The sequence below is a fragment of the Petromyzon marinus genome, unplaced genomic scaffold (assembly GCF_048934315.1).
Source record: "Petromyzon marinus isolate PM22_M1 ecotype Great Lakes invasive population unplaced genomic scaffold, UKy_Petmar_22M1.pri1.0 PM_G_Scaffold_70, whole genome shotgun sequence".
Lineage (NCBI taxonomy): Eukaryota > Metazoa > Chordata > Hyperoartia > Petromyzontiformes > Petromyzontidae > Petromyzon > Petromyzon marinus.
In genome coordinates this window covers 385,192-397,330 of record NW_027423025.1, presented here as the reverse complement: position 1 = coordinate 397,330, position 12,139 = coordinate 385,192, and the positions used below count along the sequence as shown (strand labels likewise).

Genomic DNA, 12,139 nt, shown 5'->3' with positions numbered 1-12,139 from the left:
AGATCTGAATCCTGGGGACCTATCATAAGCACACTATCACCACACATAATCCATAACACACATAATTCATCATGTTCAATCCAGAGTAATCGTATCCTTATCGATAATACGGAATTAAATAGCAGAGTCGAATCGACTCTCTCTCTCATTCGTGCTCACAACACCTACAGAACTGCATACGATCAATTGCGTTGTTCCAATTAATAACCAAACCACGTCACCGAGGCTCGACCACATAATCCATAACGACCTGCATTATCATAACCACGCCCACTCGCATAAATTAATACGATTATATCTCGAATCAGCATAATTTATGCGCATAATTACACTGATTAACGTAATTTCAGATAAATTATGCAAATCACAAATTTCATTTAATTTTCATTATTTTCATCAATTTTCATAACACCTATATATACAACAAACACATTTATTATATTTATTATTTTATTGTGTTTATTATTATTTTATTATTATTATCTTATAATGCGTTGTTTGTATTGGGGAACACATCATTATTATATAATGCGATGGATGTGTTGGGGAACACATAATTACTTAATATTTACAGTGAGGGAAAAAAGCATTTGATCCCCTGCTGATTTTGTACGTTTGCCCACTGACAAAGAAATGATCAGTCTATAATTTTAATGGTAGGTTTATTTGAACAGTGAGAGACAACTACAAGAAACGTCTCACCTCTGTGATTGCCAACAAGGGTTTTTCCACCAAGTACTAAGTCATGTTTTGCAGAGGGGTCAAATACTTATTTCCCTCATTAAAATGCAAATCAATTTATAACATTTTTGACATGCGTTTTTCTGGATTTTGTTGTTGTTATTCTGTCTCTCACTATTCAAATAAACCTACCATTAAAATTATAGACTGATCATTTCTTTGTCAGTGGGCAAACGTACAAAATCAGCAGAGGATCAAATACTTTTTTTCCCTCACTGTATATATATAAATTTCACAGGCGCAGCAGGTGCCAAGCGCCTCACCTGGGAAACCACTTTGCGTGCTCATGCCAAGCGCTGTCTCCCAGCGCCCACTCTTGTAGACGACCGTCACAGCTGAAGCACCTCACAAGATCTCCGTGACCTACTCAAAATAGAAAACACATTACAGGGACCTCTCCCCTACTTATCGACACTGTCGACTTTTCAGAGATAAACAAACCCATCCAGTTGCCCGTTCGGACCAAGAGTTGTAAGTTCAACCGCCTCACAATAGATGGAGGTGGTGGCATCAACATCTGCAGAACGTGAAGAACCAGCGTCATCTACATCTACAGAACGTGAAGAACCAGTTGCATCTACATCTACAGAATACGAAAAACCAGTGGCATCTACATCTACAGAACGTGAAGAACCAGCGTCATCTACATCTACAGAATGTGAAAACCCAGTGGCATCTACATCTACAGAACGTGAAGAAGCAGCGTCATCTACATCTACAGAACGTGACGAACCAGTGGCATCTACATCTACAGAACGTGAAGAACCAGTGGCATCTACATCTACAGAACGTGAAGAACTAGTGGCATCTACATCTACAGAATACGAAAAACCAGTGGCATCTACATCTACAGAACGTGAAGAACCAGCGTCATCTATATGTACAGAACGTGAACAACCAGTGACATCTACATCTACAGAACGTGAAGAACCAGCGTCATCTACATCTACAGAACGTGAAGAACCAGTGGCATCTACATCTACAGAACGTGAAGAACCAGCGTCATCTACATCTACAGAACGCGAAGAACCAGTGGCATCTACATCTACAGAACGTGAAGAACCAGCGTCATCTACATCTACAGAACGCGAAGAACCAGTGGCATCTACATCTACAGAACGTGAAGAACCAGTGGCATCTACATCTACAGAACATGAAGAACCAGTGGCATCTACATCTACAGAACGTGAAGAACCAGTGGCTTCTACATCTACAGAACGTGAAGAACCAGTGGCATCTACATCTACAGGACGTGAAGAACCAGCGTCATCTACATCTGCAGGAGATTATACAACTTGTAAAGGCATTCCCCGTGTTTCGTGTACACACTCTACAACACGTTTGGAACCGACAGGACTTCGCACTCCTATCGTGTTTTTGTAAACTGTTCGTTGCCGTGATGTTCTTACCCCCTGTGCCCCGACTGGACATCATGCGAAAAAGATCTTCACAGCTCAATGGATTCCTCCAGTATAGATAAATATTCTGATTCTGACCTCCCTCAGGTGTTTGACCAAAACTATTAACCAACATTGAAACTGTTTTATGATACCAGGTGTTAGGACCATTGAGTTGCTATTCAGCTCTTTTTCAGAGGCGACCACCTGGCTATCACAAACGATAGCTCAACGAAGTGGCTTATCGCGTGAGAATTTAAACGCAGCCAAATACTCTAAACGCGTGTTTCTAAATGTGTAAGCACAAAACCGGAGGACCGGCAGAAAAAATCCACGCGACCACAGGGAGGGAGGCACGAAAATTCCAAATACACACCAGGCGTCAGGATGGAACCCACCACCTCCTGCCTTCCAGGCGAGGTAGCCAACATCTCCGAGCCACTGTGGCGCTTGCCCCCAAAGAGCCGCCCCTCCCCCCACAAAACGGGGACGACTACAGCGCCGGAGAAGGCCTCCACCCACTTCTACGCAGCAGCAGCAGCAGCAGCAGCACAAACTGTACCGGAATAGTAGAAGCCTGCGTAGGCCAGCTCATGCGGGGACACATTGGCGGTGTACGGCCAGCTCGCGAAAGATCTGATTCGCGCCCCGAACGAACGCATCTCTGGACACAGAGCGGAGTCGGCGCCATCCTGAGTGGCCGGCGGCAACGGGGCCTGCGGGGAAAAGGCGCCACCCAGGGACAAACGCAACGACGACAACGGTGACGACGATGACGACTGCGACGGCAGCGTCGACGGTGACGACGGTGACGCAGTGAGCTCATCGAATTGTCCCCGCCCTTTGGAACGGCTCCCCAGGAAGCCGTGAGGGCATTAGAATCGTTTTTATTAAACGACATCTTCGAAACAAAACCTTTTTAGACTGGCCTAAAAAGGTTAAGTCATTTACATGACTTAATACGATTACATCTCCATAACTAGCACAACTTATGCGCATAATTACATCAATTAACGTTATTTCAGATAATTACGCATTTTTCCAAATTTAATTTCATTTTGATTATTTTTATTAAAATTTTCAAGACCCGGCATATACAAAAGGTGGAGGAATTTATAGAGAAGATAATATCACAGTAGAATCTAGATTTGAATTACAGTACACTCTGGATGATCCGCGCGCGGTTTGTTCGATTGTATGAACCGCACACCTGAGATTTTGACGGAGATTAAGAACTCGTGGATATTCCCCTGAAGTCCAAATAATCTAAAAACAGTTTATACAACATTGGCAATTCTTGCAAAAATTTTATTACAAGTCACGCGGCGCTTAAACCGAACGAATACGTTGCCCCGGTTAATCCGAAATCCACGTGATCGCCTCTACGGCACGGCAGCTGCAACGTCTTTACAACGGTGGGTAGAGTTTAATTGATTTTGTTGCCGTGGCTCTGCTGTCAAATGAGCGAGCCGACTCTTCAGCGCAGGGAGCGTGAAAGTCTCATCACTGAACATGGTTACAGGCACAAAGCATTGAAGGATTGAGACTCATCTACAAGGGCACAGCAGTATCCCGACCCTGACACCTGCTTCTGCCTATTTGGAGTTTCCGTGTTTCTCTCTCTCTCTCTGTTCCCCCATGGTCGCGTGGATTTTTACCCGGGACCTCCGGTTTCTCCCCTCCACATTTAGAATACAGGCCACGTGCGAGGGTATTCGGCAAATATAAATGTCCACACGACGATGCTGAGCCCGCTTTGTTGAGCAACGTCGCTGCTTTGCGTGACGGAGAGGGTCGGCATCTGAGACAAATAGCTACGTCATTGCAGCGCTGAGTAGGGCCCTCGCCAGGTCAAGAATAACTGTGTCAGCACAGGGTGCTTAAAAAGAAATGTTCACACTTATTTTTGGACTATCGTTTTTTAATCTAACACGAATCTGACCGCGAATGCGCGTCAATAGATTCAACGAGTCAAAGGGCCTCCGCTCGTTCGCCATCGTTGTCTAAACACGCCTAGAATCATCTCCAATCGGTACCCAGAGCCCGAAGGCACATCTCTTCGTGCCAATCGTTGCAAATTCTCAGCGGCACCCCGCACTAGTTTTAGGAAGGACCCGGCCTTGCCCCCCCAAAACGAGCATCAGGACGTCACCGGCGCCGTCGCTGGCGTCACCCACCGCGCGAGCGCAGGCGGGGAAGTGCCTGGCGTGCTCCCGAGCGGGGTCGTCCCCCTCCTCCCAGTGATGCATCGTCCCGCCACAGCGGAAGCAGGCCACCAGGTCGCTGAAGCCCATGCGGTAGAGTCCGGCCCGCGCCAAGTCCGCGGGCCGCACGGGGGACGACCGGGGCCACCCCTCGGAGAAGGACAGCAGCCTGGCCGATTCGCTCTGCATCTTCGAGGCTGACGGTCGCGGGATCCGGTCGAAGCGGGGCGTCGGGGGGGCGGAGCGTCTCGCCGCCGCCGACGCCGCTCTGCGGGAGGCCCGAGTGTCTACGACGTGCGGCATCGACCCGGCGGGAAAAATACGGGGGGATTTGGGGTGAAAAGAATGCTTTTGCGAGGGACGAGTCCGCCCGGGGGTCTCTTGTTAAAGATCGCTCGAGAAATGTCGGGGCCTTCTCCTTTCAAGGCGTCGAAGAGATCCCGGGGCTCGTAGCTCGTGACTCGACGGGTAGTTTAAAAACCGGCGATGGGAAATGGCACGACCCCTGTTGTCACCTTCGACGGCTCCTGAATGCGGGAACAAAAAAATGTTGGGGCGGCAAGCGTCATTAAAAACGGACATCTTTTAGTGACTTGAAATGTTTGGTTTAAACAATTCATCCATAACAGAGGCTTTTTGGGGGTTAGATCGCGTACATATATTAATCTTCTTTGGTTCTTTCGGTAAAGTCACGTAGAATGAGAATAAAATAAGAAAATAACACAAAAAAATTCTCACGACGTTTCGGCCACAACGCAAGCGGCCGTCTTCAGGTGAAAGGTACAGACCTGTCGGGATGACAGAGCTTCAATGAACGATGTTAAGATTCGTAGCGACTTTTAAGCTGGTTGGGAGAAGTGACGCACCTTGACAAAGGGGTTTACATATCAAATAGCTGAGGGACTAGCTTTGTGACTGGTCACAGAAATGGCTATGTTGTCAAGGTGCCTCACTTCTCCCAACCAGCTTAAAAGTCGCTACGAATCTTAACATCGTTCACTGAAGCTCTGTCGTCTCGACAGGTCTGTTCCTTTCATGTGAAGATGGGCGCTTGCGTTGTGGCCGAAACGTCGCGAGAATTTTATTGTGTTATTTTATTATTTTATTCTCATTCTACGTGACTTTACCGAAAGAACCAAAGAAGATGAATCCTTGCAGTCACGAAAGCTTTAAATCAAAATATATAAATGTTAAACCCGCCACCACCCGACACGGCCAACTGGTAAGGGTTGTCACGTAAACAGAACAACCTCTATTATGGATGATATTGGTCGCCAAAGCCTACGTGTTAAAAATTAAACAGTTCAGTCTGTCACTTCTGACAAACGTCTGCACTGCAATAAAAGGGGGCACACACAGTCTGGATGGTCCTGTACCAAACGGAATTTCGAGGGTTATCTGGTGTGAGAAAAACCAACACTACCCATAGACTCAGCACTGCGCCATAGACTCAACACTACCCATAGACTCAACACTACACCATAGACTCAGCACTGCACCATAGACTCAACACTACCCATAGACTCAGCACTGCACCATAGACTCAACACTGCCCATAGACTCAACACTGTACCATAGACTCAACACTGCACCATAGACTCAACACTACCCATAGACTCAGCACTGCACCATAGACTCAAGACTACCCATAGACTCATCACCGCATCATAGACTCAACACTGCATCATAGACTCAACACTGCACCATATACTCAACACTGCACCATAGACTCAACACTGCCCATAGACTCAACACTGCACCATAGACTCAACACTGCACATAGACTCATCACCGCATCATAGACTCAACACTGCATCATAGACTCAACACTGCACCATATACTCAACACTGCACCATAGACTCAACACTACACCATCGACTCAACACTGCCCATAGACTCAACACTGTACCATAGACTCAACACTGCACCATAGACTCAACACTACCCATAGACTCAGCACTGCACCATAGACTCAAGACTACCCATAGACTCATCACCGCATCATAGACTCAACACTGCATCATAGACTCAACACTGCACCATATACTCAACACTGCACCATAGACTCAACACTGCCCATAGACTCAACACTGCACCATAGACTCAACACTGCACCATAGACTCAGCACTGCACCATAGACTCAACACTGCACCATAGACTCAGCACTGCACCATAGACTCAACACTGCACCATAGACTCAACACTACCCATAGACTCAGCACTGCACCATAGACTCAACACTACCCATAGACTCATCACCGCATCATAGACTCAACACTGCATCATAGAGTCAACACTGCACCATATACTCAACACTGCACCATAGACTCAACACTACACCATCGACTCAACACTGCCCATAGACTCAACACTGCACCATAGACTCAACACTGCACCATAGACTCAACACTGCACCATAGACTCAGCACTGCACCATAGACTCAACACTGCACCATAGACTCAACACTACACTATAGACTCAACACTGCACCATAGACTCAACACTGCACCATAGACTCAACACTACACCATAGACTCAACACTGCACCATAGACTCAGCACTGCACCATAGACTCAACACTGCACCATAGACTCAACACTACACCATAGACTCAACACTGCACCATAGACTCAGCACTGCACCATAGACTCAACACTGTACCATAGACTCAACACTGCCCATAGAATCAACACTACACCATCGACTCAACACTGCCCATAGACTCAACACTGTACCATAGACTCAACACTGCACCATAGACTCAACACTACCCATAGACTCAGCACTGCACCATAGACTCAAGACTACCCATAGACTCATCACCGCATCATAGACTCAACACTGCATCATAGACTCAGCACTGCACCATAGACTCAACACTGCACCATAGACTCAGCACTGCACCATAGACTCAACACTGCACCATAGACTCAACACTACCCATAGACTCAGCACTGCACCATAGACTCAACACTACCCATAGACTCATCACCGCATCATAGACTCAACACTGCATCATAGACTCAACACTGCACCATATACTCAACACTGCACCATAGACTCAACACTACACCATCGACTCAACACTGCCCATAGACTCAACACTGCACCATAGACTCAACACTGCACCATAGACTCAACACTGCACCATAGACTCAGCACTGCACCATAGACTCAACACTGCACCATAGACTCAACACTACACTATAGACTCAACACTGCACCATAGACTCAACACTACACCATAGACTCAACACTGCACCATAGACTCAGCACTGCACCATAGACTCAACACTGCACCATAGACTCAACACTACACCATAGACTCAACACTGCACCATAGACTCAGCACTGCACCATAGACTCAACACTGTACCATAGACTCAACACTGCCCATAGACTCAACACTACACCATCGACTCAACACTGCCCATAGACTCAACACTGTACCATAGACTCAACACTGCACCATAGACTCAACACTACCCATAGACTCAGCACTGCACCATAGACTCAAGACTACCCATAGACTCATCACCGCATCATAGACTCAACACTGCACCATAGACTCAGCACTGCACCATAGACTCAACACTGCACCATAGACTCAGCACTGCACCATAGACTCAACACTGCACCATAGACTCAACACTACCCATAGACTCAGCACTGCACCATAGACTCAACACTACCCATAGACTCATCACCGCATCATAGACTCAACACTGCATCATAGACTCAACACTGCACCATATACTCAACACTGCACCATAGACTCAACACTACACCATCGACTCAACACTGCCCATAGACTCAACACTGCACCATAGACTCAACACTGCACCATAGACTCAGCACTGCACCATAGACTCAACACTGCACCATAGACTCAACACTACACTATAGACTCAACACTGCACCATAGACTCAACACTGCACCATAGACTCAACACTACACCATAGACTCAACACTGCACCATAGACTCAGCACTGCACCATAGACTCAACACTGCACCATAGACTCAACACTGCCCATAGACTCAACACTACACCATAGACTCAACACTGCCCATAGACTCAACACTGCACCATAGACTCAACACTGCACCATAGACTCAACACTGCACCATAGACTCAACACTGCACCATAGACTCAACACTGCACCATAGACTCAACACTGCACCATAGACTCAACACTGCACCATAGACTCAACACTACAACATAGACTCAACACTGCACCATAGACTCAACACTGCACCATAGACTCAACACTGCACCATAGACTCAACACTATACCATAGACTCAACACTACACCATAGACTCAACACTGCACCATAGACTCAACACTACACCATAGACTCAACACTCCACCATAGACTCAACACTGCACCATAGACTCAACACTGCACCATAGACTCAACACTACACCATAGACTCAACACTGCACCATAGACTCAACACTGCACCATAGACTCAACACTGCACCATAGACTCAACACTACACGATAGACTCAACACTGCACCATAGACTCAGCACTGCACCATAGACTCAACACTGCACCATAGACTCAACACTGCCCATAGACTCAACACTACACCATAGACTCAACACTGCCCATAGACTCAACACTGCACCATAGACTCAACACTGCACCATAGACTCAACACTGCACCATAGACTCAACACTACACCATAGACTCAACACTGCACCATAGACTCAGCACTGCACCATAGACTCAACACTGTACCATAGACTCAACACTGCCCATAGACTCAACACTACACCATCGACTCAACACTGCCCATAGACTCAACACTGTACCATAGACTCAACACTGCACCATAGACTCAACACTACCCATAGACTCAGCACTGCACCATAGACTCAAGACTACCCATAGACTCATCACCGCATCATAGACTCAACACTGCACCATAGACTCAGCACTGCACCATAGACTCAACACTGCACCATAGACTCAGCACTGCACCATAGACTCAACACTGCACCATAGACTCAACACTACCCATAGACTCAGCACTGCACCATAGACTCAACACTACCCATAGACTCATCACCGCATCATAGACTCAACACTGCATCATAGACTCAACACTGCACCATATACTCAACACTGCACCATAGACTCAACACTACACCATCGACTCAACACTGCCCATAGACTCAACACTGCACCATAGACTCAACACTGCACCATAGACTCAGCACTGCACCATAGACTCAACACTGCACCATAGACTCAACACTACACTATAGACTCAACACTGCACCATAGACTCAACACTGCACCATAGACTCAACACTACACCATAGACTCAACACTGCACCATAGACTCAGCACTGCACCATAGACTCAACACTGCACCATAGACTCAACACTGCCCATAGACTCAACACTACACCATAGACTCAACACTGCCCATAGACTCAACACTGCACCATAGACTCAACACTGCACCATAGACTCAACACTGCACCATAGACTCAACACTACACCATAGACTCAACACTGCACCATAGACTCAACACTGCACCATAGACTCAACACTGCACCATAGACTCAACACTGCACCATAGACTCAACACTGCACCATAGACTCAACACTGCACCATAGACTCAACACTGCACCATAGACTCAACACTACAACATAGACTCAACACTGCACCATAGACTCAACACTGCACCATAGACTCAACACTGCACCATAGACTCAACACTGCACCATAGACTCAACACTATACCATAGACTCAACACTACACCATAGACTCAACACTGCACCATAGACTCAACACTACACCATAGACTCAACACTCCACCATAGACTCAACACTGCACCATAGACTCAACACTGCACCATAGACTCAACACTACACCATAGACTCAACACTGCACCATAGACTCAACACTGCACCATAGACTCAACACTGCACCATAGACTCAACACTACACGATAGACTCAACACTGCACCATAGACTCAGCACTGCACCATAGACTCAACACTGCACCATAGACTCAACACTGCCCATAGACTCAACACTACACCATAGACTCAACACTGCCCATAGACTCAACACTGCACCATAGACTCAACACTGCACCATAGACTCAACACTGCACCATAGACTCAACACTACACCATAGACTCAACACTGCACCATAGACTCAACACTGCACCATAGACTCAACACTGCACCATAGACTCAACACTGCACCATAGACTCAACACTGCACCATAGACTCAACACTGCACCATAGACTCAACACTACACCATAGACTCAACACTGCACCATAGACTCAACACTGCACCATAGACTCAACACTGCACCATAGACTCAACACTACACCATAGACTCAACACTGCACCATAGACTCAACACTGCACCATAGACTCAACTGCACCATAGACTCAACACTACACCATAGACTCAACACTACACGATAGATTTCGATTTAAAGCTGTCGTGACTGCAGGGATTAATCTTCTTGGTTCTTTAGGTAAAGTCACGTCGGTTCTTAACTAATTGTATTTTTACGGTGACCTCAGACCGCAGCTCTTTCGCTGGCACCGCCTCTTAACACCTCTCACAGCACGGTTAACGTTGTGGTTTGTAACGTGGAGTATAACAGCGCCTCGTGGCTGTTTCTCTCCCCCCCTCCTCCGTCCCGAGGAGCGTGGATGGACTCGTCCGTGTGAACGGGGCCCGTCGCTGTCCGTGGTGCTGGAGGTGAGGGGAAGGATCCCACACACTCTGTGGTTCTATTCGGTAAAGTCACCACGTAGGTTAATTAAAATATAAAATAACAAAAAATCACGACGTTTCGGCCACAGCACAAGCGGCCTTCATCAGGTGAAGGGACCGTGCCGTCATGATGAAGGCCGCTTGCGTTGTGGCCGAAACGTCGTGAGATTTTTGTTATTTTATTTTTGTTACCTACGTGACTTTACCGAATAGAACCAAAGAGCATGGATCCTTGCAGTCATGAAAGATTCAAATCTAGTATAAGAATCCACCCATTGTTTCGCCATATGGCATTGTGATATATAACGACTTATTGTTGGTGGCTCAGCTGGTTGGAGAGTATATAGAGTTTATTGATAACATTGAGGTATAGTAATAGGTTTTACCCTTTTAACTGGCACAAAAACTGACACCTTTATTCAAGGCATCATATTCTTAGTTTTTTCGGCAATACCGAAAAAACTAAGAATATGAATTACTGCAGTCACGAAAGCTTTAAATCAAAATTCAAGGCATCATGTTTGCAATAACCACAACACATGATGCCTTGAATAAAGGTGTCAGTTTTTGTGCCAGTTAAAAGAGTACAACCTATTACTATATCTTGTTACTGGTAAAGGTCTCATAAAACATTGAGGTAGTTTATATTTTAGTTTTTTATTGGTTTACTATATGGCATTCATTATATAGCGTAGTGTATACCCAGTTGCTCTGTGTTAATAGCTCAGCTTAAAGAAGAATATACTGAGTACATTTATTATATTGATGTAATTTATACTTTGTTTTTTTTTCACATCGATTTACTGCACGATAGATGGGTTAGTTGCAGCCCCCTTTAGCGTCCACAGACTCAACAACAGCTGCACCTGCAAATCGTCTGCAAATCACGGAGTGGACGGTAGAGGGCATTCTTTACCTCAGGCTTTCTCTCAAAAGTCGCGACCTCACACTCCTAGCGGGTCCTCGTCGTCGTCCTCCTCCTCGTCGTTAATTGAGCAACAAAAATAAATTTGCAGGCGTCTG

General features: G+C 46.3%; 1 protein-coding gene across 1 annotated transcript; it reads right to left on the bottom strand.

The window, feature by feature from the left end:
* Positions 1-2,662: 2,662 nt before the first annotated feature.
* On the bottom strand, positions 2,663-12,139 carry LOC142920268 (baculoviral IAP repeat-containing protein 7-like). Its single transcript, XM_076062784.1, has 3 exons — positions 12,033-12,139; positions 4,316-4,869; positions 2,663-2,854 (listed from the first exon to the last, which is right to left on the bottom strand). Exons 2-3 carry the CDS (start codon positions 4,643-4,645, stop codon positions 2,663-2,665), a joined length of 522 nt encoding a protein of 173 aa, XP_075918899.1. The 5' UTR covers positions 4,646-4,869; positions 12,033-12,139.

Bases quoted from the DNA above. Each gene is read 5' to 3' on its own strand.
- LOC142920268 (XM_076062784.1), bottom strand. From the start codon at position 4,645: ATGCCGCACGTCGTAGACACTCGGGCCTCCCGCAGAGCGGCGTCGGCG. The intron at 2,855-4,315 runs GTGGGTGACGCC...TTTTCCCCGCAG, and splicing joins TCCCCGCCTGCGCTCGCGCG to GCCCCGTTGCCGCCGGCCAC.